Below are 15,787 nucleotides of genomic sequence, written 5' to 3'. Positions count from 1 at the left end.
TGTGGTGGCTGGCTGGATGTGATCCCTACTTCTTTTTAAACGTCTACTCAGGTCAGAGTGAGGAGGGTGTTCACCTGCTGGCTGACCCGGGTTTGATCCCTGGTGTCCCTTATGGTCGCTTGAAAATGCCAGGAGTAGTTCCTGAGTGCGGAGCCAGGAGTAAGCCCTAAGCACCACTGGGTGTGGCCCCAAAACAAAAATAAAATGTCTACTAAACTTTTTTTTTCTTTTTCTTTTTTTGGTTTTTGGGCCACACCCATTTGACACTCAGGGGTTACTCCTGGCTGTGCGCTCAGAAATCGCCCCTGGCTTGGGGGGACCATATGGGATGCAGGGGGATCGAACCGTGGTCTGTCCTATGCTAGCGCTTGCAAGGCAGACACCTTACCTCTAGCGCCACCTTCCCGGCCCCCTAAACTTTTATTGTTGTTTGTTTTAATTTGTTTTGTGGCAATATTCACTGGAAGGAGCAACTCTTCTTGAAGCTTCTCGGAACGATGGCTCCTGTTTATGGCAGGAAGAAGACAGTCCTCCTCTTCCCACTTCCCCAAACCCACTTTCAGAGAGGGAAAAGACATCTCCATCTTAGCTCTGTGACAGTCAAGCCACACAGCATCACCAATCAATCCTGTGCACTATACTTGGTGCTCCAGAGAAGTATCTCAGACCACGTCCATACCACACACACCACACTGTGTGACCCAATACTGCAGAAAACCTCCACTTCTCTGCAGACAGACACCAGACGCAGAGAGGCCCGACTTTAGCTCCTGGAAGCCAAAATACTTGGTCCCAGTATGCCAAAAATAGTAGTTTCACAACTCTGGAGCAGGTGGGCCCTGAAAATGATTGTAGTGTTTTGCACAGCACAAAAGCCTAGTGAGTCAGCACATGGGTGGTTTGGTTTAACATCAAAGAAGATTTAAAACCACAGAGATAGGTCAGCAAAGAGGTCACTTGTCTTACACACAGCAGACCTGAGTTTGATGTTCCAGTATCCCATAGAGTCACCTGAACACTTCCAGGAGTGATTCCTGAGTGCTGAGTCAGGAGCAAACCCTGTGTACTGCTGGATGTGGTAAAGAAAATAAGTAAATATCAAAGGTTTTTTTGGGGGGTGCCATACCTGGCTATGCTCGATGTTTACTCCTGGCTCTGCATTCAGGGATCACTTCTTTTGTTTGTTTGTTTGTTTTTGGGGTCACACCCAGCATTGCTCAGGGGTTACTCCTGGCTGTCTGCTCAGAAATAGCTCCTGGCAGGCACGGGGGACCATATGGGACACCGGGATTCAAACCAACCACCTTTGGTCCTGGATCGGCCGCTTGCAAGGCAAACGCCACTATGCTATCTCTCCGGGCCCAGGGATCACTTCTTGTGGTGCTCAAGGGACCACATGGAGTTGTGGGGATCAAGTCTGGGACAACCATATGCAAGGCAAATGCTCTACTCTCTGTACTTTCACTCCAGTACCCCAAGATCACAGAAGATTTGGTGCTTTGGGTGTAACTCAGAGCAAAGTGCCAGCCTTGTATGCATAAGACTTGGGTTCTCCTTGGAATAGAAAAAAAAAAAAAAAGAAAGAGAAAAAGGAAAAAGAAAGATTAGCACAGTGGTAGGTCGTTTGCCTTGCACACGGCTGACCTGGGACAGACCCAGGTTTGATCCCTGGCATCCCATATGGTCCCCGGAGCCTGCCAGGGGTGATTTCTGAGCACAGAGCCAGGAGAAAACTCCTGAGTGCCACTGGGTGTGGCCCAAAAACAAAACAAACAAACAAACAAAACAAAGTGAAAAGAAAAAAGAAAGATCATGGCATTCCTGAATGAGAGTGAACTCCATTGCTATTGAGTGGGTGCTGGCCTTAGCCCATGCAGACAAAATCTTGTCTCCCAAGGGCCAAGTGCTCTGCCTCTGCGTGGCCAGGTCCCTCTCCCTGACTCAATGCCTGAATGCTCTCTTTGTTCTACTCTATGCGGCCAGCAGGACTCCTCAGACTGGGAGGAAAAGCTGAAACTCAAGAGCTGTGGTTTTGTGTGTCAGGGTTATTTTGGGATGATGATAAGGGATGCAAATCCCCAGCGGAAGCTGGGCTGAGTGGAGCTGTGAGTCTCTCTGAAAAAGACCCTAGCACCGCCAGAATGAAGGGCCAGGACTGGTAGTACTGAAGCAAGTCTGAGCTGGGACACAGGAGAGGAGCAAACAGGGAGTACCAAAAAGCAAGATGAAGAACCAAGGAGAAGCAAGCCAAGCAGCTGGGGAGCCAACGGGAGGGGGCTTGTAACACAAAAGGAGCCAAATAAAAATTCAAGAATTAAAATATATGTTTACTAATATTAAAATTCATTAGCTAAATATATCACAGAAAAATGTAAATTATTAAATACAAGCATAGGCCGGATATGGTGTTTGACTAGCATGTGGCCAACCCCAGACAGACCTGTTTCAATTCCCAGTATCCCAGATGGTCCCTTGAGCCTGCCAGGAGCGATTTCTGAGCGTAGAACCAGGAGTAACCCCTGAGCACTGCCAGTGTAACCCAAAAACAAACAAACAAATAATTCAAGCATATACCTGTTAAAATATCTACATTGGGGCCAGAGTAATAGTACAATATTTGCCTTGCACGCAGCTGACCCAGGTTCGATCCCTGGCATCCCATATGGTCCCCTGAACCTGTCAGGAGTGATTTCTGAGTGCAGAGCCATGAGTAACACCTGAGCACCAGTAGGTGTGGCCCAAATAAAATAAAAATAAAATTCACATTGAGTCTGGAGAGATAGCATGGAGGTAGGGCATTTGCCTTGCATTCAGACGGACAGTGGTTCGAATCCTGGCATCCCATATGGTCCCCCGAGCCTGCCTAGAGCGATTTCTGAGCATAGAGCCCGGAGTAACCCCTGAGTGCTGCCGAGTGTAACCCAAAAACAAACAAACAAACAAAAATCCACATTGAGGAGCAGAACTGAAAATAAAGACTACAGAAGAAAGGGACCAGAGAACAACACTGAAACACATGCTTTGCATGCAGTTGACCTGGATTTAATTTGTGGTATTATAAGTTCCCCGAGAACCACCAGGTATAGCCTCAAAGGTTGTTGGTAAGGGACATACTCAGTGGTTTTGGAGACTAGAACCATAATACAGCAAGTAGGGTATTTTCCTTGGATGTTTTCCTTAGGTCCCCCAGCATCTCATTTGGTCACCTGAGGGAGCAGGTAAAGAGTAATTTTTTGTTTTGTTTTTTTTTTTTGTTTTGTTTTTGGGGGTCACACCTGCCAACGCTCAGGGGTTACTCCTGGCTCTACACTCAGAAATTGCTCCTGGCAGGCTCAGGGGATCATATGGGATGCCAGGATTCAAACCATCATCCTTCTGAAGACATTTCAAGTTTTATGGGGCCAGAGAGATTATACAGGGCCCGGAGAGATAGCACAGAGGCATTTGCCTTGCAAGCAGCCAATCCAGGACCAAAGATGGTTGGTTCGAATCCCGGTGTCCCATATGGTCCCCCGTGCCTGCCAGGAGCTATTTCTGAGCAGACAGCCAGGAGTAACCCCTGAGCACCGCTGGGTGTGGCCCAAAAACAAAAAGCAAAAAAACAAAAACAAAAAAACAAAAACAAAAACAGAGAGATTGTACAGAAGGTGACGCATTTGCCTTGCACATGCTGACCTGGATTTAATCCTCAGCACTCCAAAGTGTCCCCCAATTCTCTCCAGGAGTAATCCATGAACACAGAGTCAGGAGTAAGCTCAGTCAGCTGTGACCAACCTGCCCCCCCCCCACATATAATGTTAAAGTTCTGCATGGAGTTTGGGTTCATTTATGCCATTTATTCTTTGAACAAAGAATTTAGTTCTGTAGAATGCTAAACATTTTCTTGGGTCTAGAGCTATGGCTCAGCATGACACCTGTCTGAAGTGTAAGTTCATTGTTCAATCCCCAGCATCACAGAAACAAATAGGAATGAACTGAGCGAACACTTTGCAGATGTCTGGCCTGTCCCCCAGGACCTCTTCACCTGGACCCTCCAGCTTCTATTTGGGAAGAGCAGGAGCCTCAAAACTGTGGGCTGGGACTTGTGAGACCAGAGGAGGAGTGTGAAATCCCCATTCAGGTCAGTACTGGCTTCTGATCTGACATTTTCAGGGATGTGGGGATATAGGAATAAGCCTGCACCCTACCTTTGTGTCCCTGTGCCCCTGATGTGACTCAAGAGTCCCCCCTAGGGGATGATCTAATAACTGAAGGCAGACACAGAGGTTCTGCAGTGACTTCTCTTCCTGGAAGCTCTGTTCACTGGGGGCACCATACACTTGTCCTTCCAGCGATGTGGCACAAACAGATGCCTTAAGGGAGACTGGAGAAGGTTCTTCTTCTAGCTGGGATGGAGGGACATTCTATGTCAGCTACTGGGGCTGCTCCCAGCTTTGCATTCTGTCTCAGAGAGTCCAAGGACCACGTTGTGCTGGAGAGTGAGCCCAGGTCGCCCATATTCAAAGTATGTGTTCAGGACATTGAGTTAAGAGCCATGTCTCTGACGCTGATAAGGGCTGTTATTATAAGTTTAGGATGGGAGGGGGTTGCTCAAAGGGCTGGAACACAGTTTGCACAAGAAGTCCTGGGTTTGATTCTCAATGCTGCACGGTCCCCAGAGTACTGCCAAGTGTGACCAGAAGATGGGGAGGACTGTAAAGCTCAGAGAGTGATTTTGTCTGTTTACATCACTGGTGCATGTACATGTGTTTGCTTGTGTGCAGGCATGTGCCCGAGTATGTACATATACATAATTAGCACATACATGTATTCATGTTTTTTTTGTATATGCTGGAAATTTGCAGGTTCAGTCACTTCCAGTTACCAGTCCTCCCTAGACAGCCCCTTTTTTTTTTTTTTTTTTTTTTTTTGGTCCACACTCGGTGACACTCAGGGGTTATTCCTGGCTATGTGCTCAGAATTTGCTCCTGGCTTGGTGACTATATGGGACGCCAGGGGATCGAACCACGATCTGTCCTGAGTCATCCATGTTCAAGGCCCTACTGCTATGCCGTGGCTCCAGCCCCTAGACAGCCCTTGTTTTGGGCAATATGGGGGGGGGGTTGGGCCACACCCGGGGATGCTCAGGGGTTACTCCTGGTTATGTGCTCAGAAATTGCTCCTGGCTTGGGGGACCATATGGGACACTGGGCGATTGAACCACAGTTCATCCTAGAATAGCGTGTGCAAGGCAAATGTCCTACCCACTTGCGCCACCGCTCTGGCCCCTGTGGGCAATTTGGATGGGGGGGGCTTTGGGTCATATCCAGCAGTGCTTAGGGGTTACTTCTGGGTCATACCCAGCAGCACTTAGGGGTTACTTCTGGCTCTGTGCTCAGAAGTCACTCCTGGCAGGCATGGGGGACCATATGGGATACCGGGATTCAAACCACCATTCATCCTGGATTGGCTGCATGCAAGGCAAATGACCTTCTGCTGTGCTATCTCTCTGGCCCCCTTGTCTTGGGCAATTTTTATAAAGTTCTTTTGTAACTTCACAGGACTAGGAAAACTTGATGAGAACCTGCTATATTTGCTGGTTTTTTTTTTTAGGGGGCGGGTCACACTCGGCAGCGCTCAGAGGTTACACCTAGCTCTACACTCAGAAATTGCTCCTGGCAGGCTCGGGGACCATATGGGATGCCGGGATTTCAACCACCGTCCTTCTATTTGCAAGGCAAACTCCCTACCTTCATGCTATTTCTCTAGCCCCTATATCTGCTGTTTGGAATCTGTCAAGCTCTGGAGTCTAGAACATGAATGAGTCTGATCTTGCCAGCTAGTTAAAACTGTGAAAATAATTAGGCTTCCATCCCAGTCAGCACTTTGGGGAAGTCAAAAAAGAAAAGCTTTTCTCAGGATGACTCATGAGCAAATGGAAACAGAGCTTAAAATTTTTTCCTCAGGGCTGGAGAGGTAGCATGCAAAAGGTTCGAATCCCTGCATCTCATGAGGTCCCCGGAGCATGCCAGGGGCGATTTCTGAGTGTAGAGCCAGGAGTAGCCCCTGAGCGCTGCTGAGTGTGAACCAAAAAAAATAAATAAATAAAAATAAAATAAAATAAAATAAAATAATTCTCCTCAAGAGGCTGGAGTGATAGCACAATTGTAGGGCATTTGCTTTGCAGGAGGCCAACCCAGGACAGACCCAGGTTCCACTCCAAATATCCCATATGGTTTCCCAAGTGCTAGAAGTGATGATATCTTTTTTTTTTTTTTTTTGGTTTTTGGGTCACACCCAGCAGTGCTCAGTGGTTACTCTTGGCTCTATGCTCATAAATCGGTCCTGGCAGGCTTGGGGGACCATATGGGATGCCGGGATTCGAACCAACCACCTTTGGTCCTGGATCGGCTGCTTGCAAGGCAAATACCGCTGTGCTATCTCTCTGGGCCCCCAGGATTAATTTCTGAGCGCAGCACCAGGAGTACCTTCTGAGCACCACAGGGTGTAGCCACCCCCACAAAAAAAAAAGAATACTGTGTGGATGTTTCCTGGATTCTAGGAGATCTCTCCAGGGGTCACTCTTGACATTCCTTCCTGCTGTGCAGCACCAGAATCACAAGCAGTGCAGATGGCAGGACACTGCAGCAGATGACAGACAGGCCTGGAGCAGGGGACAAAGGTTTGGGAGGGGAGGAGTCTGTCAGCTGAGCTGAGCTGAGCTGTTCTTGAACACAGTAAAGGGAGAACCATGGCCAGTCCTTCCCAGGCCATTAGAGGCACGCTGCCCCTTGTCATCAATTGTATGGTCTCATCCTTTGACTCCAGGCCCTAACACCCAGGCCATGCAGTTCTCTCTCTGGTTCTCTCTTTCTTTCTCTCCCCCCCCCCTTCTCTCTTTCTCTCTCTGGTGTTCTCTCTCTCTGGTGTTCTTTCTCTTTCTGGTGTTTTCTCTCTCTCTCTCTGGTTCTCTCTCTGGTTTTCTCTTTCTTCTCTCTCTCTCTCTCTCTCTCTCTCTCGCTCTCTCTCTCTCTCTCTCTCTCTCTCTCTCTCTCTCTCTCTCTCTCTCTGTCTGTCTTTCTATGGTTCTCTGTCTCTGGTTTTCTTTTTCTTTTTCTTTTCTTTTTAGTTTTTGGGTCACACCCGGCAGTGCTCAGGGGTCACTCCTGGCTCTACGTTCAGAAATCGTTCATGGCAGGCTCGGGGGACCATATGGGATGCCGGGATTCGAACCACCATCCTTCTGCATGCGAGGCAAACGCCCCACCTCCGTGCTATCTCTCCGGCCCCTGTCTCTGGTTTTCTCTCTCCTCTCACTCTCCTACCTGTCTCTGTCTCTCTGTCTCTCTCGCTCTGGTTCTCTCTAGTTTTCTCTCTCCTCTCTCTGTCTCTGTCTCTCTCTGTCTCTTTCTCTTTCCTTTATCCGCCACTACCAGCATGGCAGCCTCGAGACACCGCTTTACCCCTCAAGGCCCAGCCCCAGTGTGGCCGTCCAGTCGCCAGCCGGCCAATGAGCGCGCGCGCCTCGGGCCATCAATGCGCATGCGATGCAGAGCCCAGCCAATCAGCCTGAAGCGCGCGCCGGCCGCAGAGTTCGCAGCATGTCGCTGTGCTCGCTGTCGGGCTCGGGTTCGGACCCGGGATCGCGGGGCTGCCGGAGGACGTGGGTAGAGCTGCTGGGTAGGTGGCCGGGACCCCGTTCGCCAGCCGACCCCTCTCTTGCGTTCTTTTGGGTTCCCGCCCGCGGCGTGCTGTCCTGACCCTCACACGGCCTTTCCCTGGTCCCCGGCCCCGCTTCTCTGCCTTGTCCTGGCCGGCCCATCCCGGCCCCGCACATCCTCTGCCCTTCACTTTTGCCCCCACGGCGGTGAGCCCCGCAGTGTCCTGTTGTAGGAAGGACGGTTCTGCCGATTGGGTCGGCACGTTTGGCAGGACCCCAAACCGACCCCGGGCTGGTCCATCCAGTGGGTGACAGCTCCTTGGTCCTTTCTGCCTCCTGCGTGTTCCATATAGCGCTGGCCCCAGGTGGGGTTGTCGCAGCTCCTAGATGCTTAGCTCGAAAGATTCCCATAAAAGTGACTTTCGTGTGTGTGTGTGTGTGTGTGTGTGTGTGTGTGTGTGTGTGTGTGTGTGTGTGTTTTCTATCTAATCTGATCTCTGTGATATTTTGGGGGTGCTGTGAGCTTTCTAAACGTATTTTTTTTTCCTTTAGCAGGAAGAGTCAAAAGGCAGAGGTCTGACCCTAAAAGGGCCCAGGAGCTCAGAGGGGCTACCGTGCGCCTCCTGAGACAGAACCTGTGTTTGAGGGACCTTCTGCTGGAGGTGAGAGCCTGCTGTGGCACTCTGGTGGTTGAGCTGTTTGTTGTTTTGGTGGCCATGCCTGGCTCTGCTCAGGAACCACCTTTGGAGCTTCATGTATGGATCTGGGGATCATGCTGTGGACAGCTATGTGCAAAACCAGTGCCTTACCCCACTCTGTCTCTGATTGGGTTGTTTTATTTTATTATTTTTTTATTTTTTTGTGGTTTTTGGGTCACACCCGGCAGTGCTCAGGAGTTATTCCTGGCTCCAGGCTCAGAAATTGCTCCTGGCAGGCACGGGGGACCATATGGGGCGCCGGGATTCGAACTGATGACCTCCTGCATGAAAGGCAAACGCCTTGCCTCCATGCTATCTCTCCGGCCCCGGGTTGTTTTATTTTTTATTGGGATGGGGGTCTCCCAGCAGTAGGTACCCCTCCCATGTGAAGCAACTTTTGGGGGTAGGACTCTACTGTTTCCTCTGCCCCAGACCTCAGGATCATTTGTGCCTTATAGAGTCACCCATTTGATTTTGAGCAGGCAAGAAAGAAATTGGGATCATTTCTGTCTTTGGAGAGAAAAAAAATTGGGAAATAGACACAATAATTCTCACTTTAGTAATGTTCATTTTATTTTGGTTTTGGGGCCACATTCAGTGGTGTTCAGGGGTTTCTCCTGGCAAATTCTGGGGATCATGTGGGATGCTAGGGATAGAATCTGGGAAGCCATGTGCAAGGTGTGTCCAACCTACTGTGCTATTACTCTGGCCCTTCTCTACTTTGTTTAAGTAAGGACAAGACTAGACTGATAGTACAGTGCTGATAGTAGCGCTTGAATATGCCCAAATTGGGTTGAGTCCCTGGCACCTGATATGTCCCTTGAGCCCTGCCAGGAATAAACAAAGATGTATTTATTAGATGTGGTCCAAAAACCAAACAAGGAAAAAATAAAAAGGACCAGAAGCGGGCCCGGAGAGATAGCACAGCAGTGTTTGCCTTGCAACAGCCGATCCAGGACCAAAGGTGGTTGGTTCGAATCCCGGTGTCCCATATGGTCCCCTGTGCCTGCCAGGAGCTATTTCTGAGCAGACAGCCAGGAGTAACCCCTGAGCACCGCTGGGTGTGGCCCCCCCCCCAAAAAAAAAAAAAAAAAAAGGACCAGAAGCAGTGGTGGAGATGGCAGGGTATGAGGCTGCAGCCATAACTTGGTTCACATGCTCAGCCTATGCTCAGCCTTGGACCCAAATCGCTGTCCAAGTGCCTCGTGTCCTGCCATTAGGCAGTGTCCAGGGCTGTGCCAGTGCCAGCAGCTGTGGAAATGGAATTGTGTGCTTCTGTGCTTGCTTCGGCAGCACATATACTAAAATTGGAATTGTGTGTTTCTAGGTGGAGAGACTCCCACATCAAGAGCTGAGCCTCTGCCTCTGGACAGATTCTGGCAAGCCTGACAGGTCAGACCTTTCTAGCTGGTCTATAGGTAAGTAAGGCTCCAGCTTGTGGGTTTGTAGGTTAGAGAAGAACTTTTTCTTCAGAGCCACTTAGGTTTATTTGCACAAAGAATGGTCGTGACTGTCTGCTGAAAAGTCCTAGTTAGGCCTATGACGACGCTGTTGTAAAAGTCAGACATGTCCTCTGGGAACCAGGCAATGGTTGATGGTTCCATCGTTCACGGACTAGATGGTAACATGGAGAGCAGTTGGAGTGCCAGAAGTATGTCCATCCCCAGCTCCTGTTGTGTAAGAGCGGGGTGTGTGTGTGTGTGTGTGTCACACTTTCCCTTCACTCATTTCCATGTTGTGATGACTTGTTTCAGGATGAACCAGCTCCCAGATCTGCCTTAATTTCTTTTTTTTTTGGGGGGGGGGGTCCACACCCGGCGGCACTCAGGGGTTACTCCTGGCTGTCTGCTCAGAAATAGCTCCTGACAGGCACGGGGGACCATATGGGACTCCGGGATTCGAACCAACCACCGTAGGTCCTGGGTCGGCTGCTTGCAAGGCAAATGCCACTGTGCTATCTCTCTGGCCCCTGCCTTAAATTTCTGTCCATGTCAGTGTAGGGTTCACCTGGATCCATGATCTTGTGTCATCTCAGTGAAGGGATATATATTTTAGCAATAACTGTATTTGATTTTCACAGATTCACAGGTTATGCTTCATTGCTTGGACTAAGCCAAGCCACATGCTTCCTTTAATAGGTTATTAGATTAAGACATAAACTTCACAGTAATTTTTTTTCTTGGCAGGGGGTGCTTTTGGGCCTCACCCGATGATGTTTGGCTTACTGTTGGCTCTGCTCTCAGGAATTACTCCTGGTAGTGCTCCAGCGCCCATATGGAATGCCAGGAATTGAATTTGGGTTGGCCTTGAGGAAGATAATCGCCCTGTTCATTGTACTTTTTCTCCAGCCCCACAATATTTTATTGTTTTTGGACCACACCCAGATGCTTAGGGAATACTGCAGGCCTTGCACTCAGGAATCACTCCTGGTGGGGCTTGGGGGGCAATATGGAATGCCAGGGATGGAATCTGGATTAGCTGTGTGCAAGGGAAGTGTCCTCTTCACTGTGCTGTCGATCCTGTCCCTCCCACCCTCAACTTCCTGATCAGATGTATAGCAGAAACTGGCCACTGTGTGTGGGGTCCAGGCTCCCATCCCAGTTCTACCAGGCAGCCAAGGGTTAACCACACTGGCCCTTGGTGGGCCCCAAGCATGTACACAGATGTTGGAAACTACCCCGGACTCTCTTCCACTAGCAAAGCTAAAGTTGGAGGCTGGAACAATAGCACAGTGGGGATGGTGTTTGCCTTGCAAACTGGGATCGATCCCTGGTATCCCATATGGTCCCCAGTGCCTGCCAGAAGTGATTTCTGTGCACAGAGTCAGGAGTAACATCTGTGTGTCACCAGACATGGCCCCCAAACCAAAAACCAAAAACCAAAATAAAGCAAAGCTGAGTTAGTTGATGGGGCACATATGCCAGTTTCACTGCTTCCTCTAGAATTGCAGGGACTGTTCTTAGGGCCTGGGATCCCGAGCAAGCAGCTCTCTCCAGCCCAGGTGTCCATAGCTGTGAACATGAGAAACTGCCAGTACCTACGGCTCCCACCTGCCCTCTGCCTGTCCTGTGGCCCAGCACTGCAGCCATGGCTCTTTTTGATGCTGTCTCCCTTTCCTCTTTCCTTTCAGACTCTGCTTTGGTGGACCAGGCTGCATGGCTGGGGGTGCCTGTGCCAACTCTGTGTAGCCAGCTGGTGATCGCTCGCCTGCTGAAGATCTGTGGATCTGACGTGGGCAAGGTGCTGCTGAGCACTGAGCAAAGAGTAAGCCACAGTGCCAGCCAGGGGTCCTCAGGTGATCTAAGGAAATGGGTCATTTATGGGGTGTTCTTGGTTTCATGGAGGCCTCTTCTTCTAGAGCAAGCTGGAGCCCCTGTTAGAGTTGGCGCAGGGCTTCTCTGCACGTGGCATGCTCTCCCGTAACCACTGCTGCCAGCTGCTATGGAAAGAGCAGGTGGGTCCAGGGGTCCCATTCAGCAATCCCATTTGCCTTGTAGTGGATGGAGGTGCTCTGGCTCTGTGCTCCCCAAGTTCCACACAACATGGTGATAATTACAGAGAATCGGGTCTGCAGGGACAGTTAAGTCAGTGTTACTGTGAGTAGGAAGGTAACTCTCATAAATACATGTTTCTCCATCACTAGCAAAAGTTATTAAAGTGGAATATATCAACAGAGATAAAATTTTTCTATCTCCTTAGCATGTTAATATGGAAAAGTGGCCAGGGCAGTGCCAGCAAATGAAAGAAATGTAAATAAAAGATCTTTAGAGCTGAAGAAAGAGCTCGGTGGGCTGAGTGGTTGCTTTAATTCTCTAGACTACACGGTCCCCCAAGCACTGATGGGGACTCTAAGCACCTCCTGATAGTTCCCCCCTCCCATAGAAATTATAATTTTATTATGGAGCTCTTTTTTTAGTTTGTTTGTTTTTGGGTGGGGGTTTTGGGCCACACCCAGCAGCACTCAACTCCTGGCTCTGTGCTCAGAAATCACTCCTGGCAGGCTTGGGGGTCCATATGGGATGCCTGGAATTGCACCAGGGTCTGTCCTGGGTTGGCTGCATGCAAGGCAAATACCATATCATTGTGCAATCGCTCTGACTCCTATGGAGCGTTTGGTTTGGTTTGGTTTTGGGGACACCCCAGGCAACACTTAGGGGTTATTCTTGGCTCTGAGCTCAGAAATTACTTTTGGCAGGCTCATGAGACTCTATGGGATGCCAGAGATCAAACCTGGGTTGGCCATGTGCAAGGCAAACGCCCTACCCATTGTGCTATCACCCCAGCCCATTATGGAGCTTTTTTGTTGTTTTTGGTGATGTACAGATTTTTTTTTTTTTTTTGGTTTTTGGGCCACACCCGGCAGTGCTCAGGGGTTACTCCTGGCTGTCTGCTCAGAAATAGCTTCTGGCAGGCACGGGGGACCATATGGGACACCGGGTTCCGAACCAACCATCTTTGGTCCTGGATCGGCTGCTTGCAAGGCAAACGCCGCTGCTGTGCTATCTCTCCAGGCCCTACAGATATTTGAACAGTGAAGAGAACTGTTAATTCCTTAGTTACTTTGTTTTTTTTTTTTTTTTTTTTTTTGGTTTTTAGGTCTCACCCGGCTGTGCTCAGGGGTTACTCCTGGCTCCATGCTCAGAAATTGCTCCTGGCAAGCACGGGGGACCATATGGGACGCCGGGATTCGAACCGATGACCTTCTGCATGAAAGGCAAATGCCTTACCTCCATGCTATCTCTCCGGCCCCAGTTACTTTGTTTTTATTTATTTATTTATTTTTGGTTTTTGGGCCACACCTGGTGATGCTCAGGGGTTATTTCTGGCTATGCGCTCAGAAATTGCTCCTGGCTTGGGAGACCATATGGGATGCTGGGGGATTGAACTGCAGTCCGTCTTTGGCTAGCACAGGCAAGGCAGATGCCTTACCACTTGCGCCTCCATCCAGCCCCTGTTTTTAATTTTTATTATTTCTCATTTTTAACCACATCTGACAGTGTTCTAGGGCCTCTGTGCTCTGGGAGCACTGGGCAGTGTCAGGACATGAACTGAAGCTCTTACAGGCTGAGCTGCCCTCCAGCCCTTTGACCCTCACCTGGATGCCTGCTTGGTTCTTGGGTGCCACTAACCAGAGGAGGAGACGCCTGCTGGTGTCATGTCCAGTGAATGGTTCTGTCCAGTCAGGCAGCAGGCAGGACAACCTGCGCTTACTAGGCTTTTCCTGGGAGGTGTGTGGGGTTCAGGGAGAGATAGGATGGTGCATGTGGGTCAGCGTGGTGCTTGTTGCTATGTGTGGTGCCAAGCAGAGCAGGCTGAGTGAGACATGAGGACCTGGCCATAGGGTGGGCACAACCACAAGATGGGACTGTCTGGAGAGGCGTAAGGGACCTCTGGGTCCTGAAGCGAGTGAGATGGAGAGAAGCCAGAACTGTGGAGTGTGGAGGCAGCAGGTGTATGACCCTGTGCCCAGACAGAGGTGGGTAGGGTGGAGATGATGGGCCCAGGGCATGACTGAGGCTGAGAGTTTGCAGATCATGTCTTCTCTCCAGAAATCGCTGTCCATGGAGGCTGTGTGGCGTCTCCATACCCAGAACATTCTGAACTTTCAGGAGCTGCTGGACAGGTACCATAGCAGTTGGGGACAGTGGGTACCCTGTGTCCTGTTTCACCCGCTGCCCAGCGTCTGGGGAGACTGTGATCTGCTCCCTCTGTCAGGACCCAGATGAGCACTGTGGCATCAGCCAGGGAACATTGCCAGCCAGGCCATTGCCAGGACATGTCCTGAGCTGAGGCCTGCAGGGCTATAGGGGTTTGGGGGTGGGGTCTGGCCTGTCTCCAAGGAGTGCAGTAAGCATCTCACATCCCTATACACAGCTGAATGACCGTCCCCAATGGCTCTAGCCTTCAGTTTCCAAGCCTCCCCAACCCCACTGAGTTTGAATTAAGTGGATTTGGATACTCTGAAGTGATTGGCATTTTGGTTTTTGTTCTTGGGCCTCACCTGGTAGTGCTCAGGACCCTTGTGGCCCCAGGGATGGCCACTAGCTCCCCGTGCTGACCACTGCCTCTCTGGTGCCTTGTTGGACCAGCTGCCTTGGGCATGGCCTCTAAATCAGTCACATGCCTGTTTGTGTCACAGCAACACGGATGTGCAGGCTCTGGAGACATGGCTCATGGAGAAGCTGCACCTTCTGTGTGAGCAGACACAGGAGCCTGGCCCCTCCCAGGTGTCTTCCGCCCTGCTTTCTGGTATGTTGAGGAGAGGCTGGTGCTAGGCGGAGATCAGGCTTCAGTGGGAGGCTGGCAGGACATCATCTCTGGATGCGGGACTTCTGTGTTTGGTGTGAGGGTGGCAGGAGCACCAGCCAGCTGCAGCCTCAGCCCCTCAGCCCTTGCTGTGTCACAGTTGCTCAGACACTGCAAGTCATGCTGTGGTCCTGTGGTTTCCAGACCTGGTGCAAGTACTTGTGTCCAGGGGTTTCCAGGAGGACTCAGACTCAAGAAGAAACATGCAGCCCGACCATGTGCACCAGGTAGGGGGCAAGTAGAGAGAGAGAGAAAGAGAGAGACAGAGACAGAGAGAAAGACTCTTTTTTAAAGGGGCTGGAGATGGGACCGGAGAGATAGCATGGAGGGAGGGCATTTGCCTTGCATGCAGAAGGACGGTGGTTCAAATTCTGGCATCCCATATAGTCTCCTGAGCCTGCCAGAAGTAATTTCTGAGCATAGAGCCAGGAGTAAACCCTTGAGCGCTGCTGGGTGTCACCCCCAAAAAACCTTCCCAAAAAATAAATAAAGGGGCTGGAGAGATAGTAGAGTGAGGAGGATGTTTACCTTGCATGAATTGACCTAGATTCAATCCCTGGCCTCTCAGGTCACCTGACATTGCTGGGTGTGACCTCCAGAAACTGGGAGCTTCTCCCCAAATGTGGCAGCTGATCCTCAGCACAGCTCTGGGAGGTGGTGGGAAGGGATATGCAGGGAGAGTGAGCAGAACAGGGAGAGGGTCTGGGTTAGGGGAGGGTTCGGGCAGGGAAGGTTCTCTTTTGACGGTCTGAGTTCCCTAAGCTTCTATGACCTCTGCCTGACCTTGACAGGTGGCTGTGACTGTGCTTCAGCAGATGCTGGAGGGTGAGAACCCTACTCTGTCCCAGCCACTGGGCTCCTGAGGACTCTGCAGCCCACCAGGGCATCTTCCCAGAGTGAATGTCCCCGTGCCCCTCCCAACCCCTGGGCATTTCTTGGTCATGATGTTTGGGTGCTTTGGGGTCACTGAGATGCTGGCCTCCGACCGTCCTGACTGTAGGTCCATCTGCCAATGTTTATCCTGCGCATAGGTGCCCTGGACATCCTGTCTGTGGTAGAGCCAGAGGACTCGGGACTCGCAGTGGCATCTGCCTGGTAAATCCCCGTGATCTGCAGGCACGTGCAGTGCAGTGTGGGGATAGCT

General features: G+C 50.5%; 1 protein-coding gene across 1 annotated transcript in view; it reads left to right on the top strand.

The window, feature by feature from the left end:
• The first annotated feature begins 7,416 nt into the window (after positions 1-7,416).
• FANCA (FA complementation group A) overlaps positions 7,417-15,787 on the top strand; it is a 33,167-nt gene continuing 24,796 nt past the window's right edge. Inside the window, exons 1-12 of the mRNA XM_049787390.1 lie at positions 7,417-7,642; positions 7,873-8,004; positions 8,195-8,301; positions 9,665-9,755; positions 11,468-11,601; positions 11,696-11,791; positions 13,887-13,960; positions 14,477-14,586; positions 14,788-14,870; positions 15,435-15,468; positions 15,526-15,539; positions 15,644-15,738. Of these exons, the coding sequence (XP_049643347.1) occupies positions 7,417-7,642; positions 7,873-8,004; positions 8,195-8,301; positions 9,665-9,755; positions 11,468-11,601; positions 11,696-11,791; positions 13,887-13,960; positions 14,477-14,586; positions 14,788-14,870; positions 15,435-15,468; positions 15,526-15,539; positions 15,644-15,738 (1,196 nt within the window). The remainder of the gene's footprint in view (positions 7,643-7,872; positions 8,005-8,194; positions 8,302-9,664; positions 9,756-11,467; positions 11,602-11,695; positions 11,792-13,886; positions 13,961-14,476; positions 14,587-14,787; positions 14,871-15,434; positions 15,469-15,525; positions 15,540-15,643; positions 15,739-15,787) is intronic.

Source organism: Suncus etruscus, chromosome 14, assembly GCF_024139225.1.
Source record: "Suncus etruscus isolate mSunEtr1 chromosome 14, mSunEtr1.pri.cur, whole genome shotgun sequence".
In the NCBI taxonomy this organism is placed as follows: Eukaryota; Metazoa; Chordata; class Mammalia; order Eulipotyphla; family Soricidae; genus Suncus; species Suncus etruscus.
The sequence above is the reverse complement of the archived record's forward strand: the minus strand, read 5'-3'. Positions and strand labels throughout refer to the sequence as shown.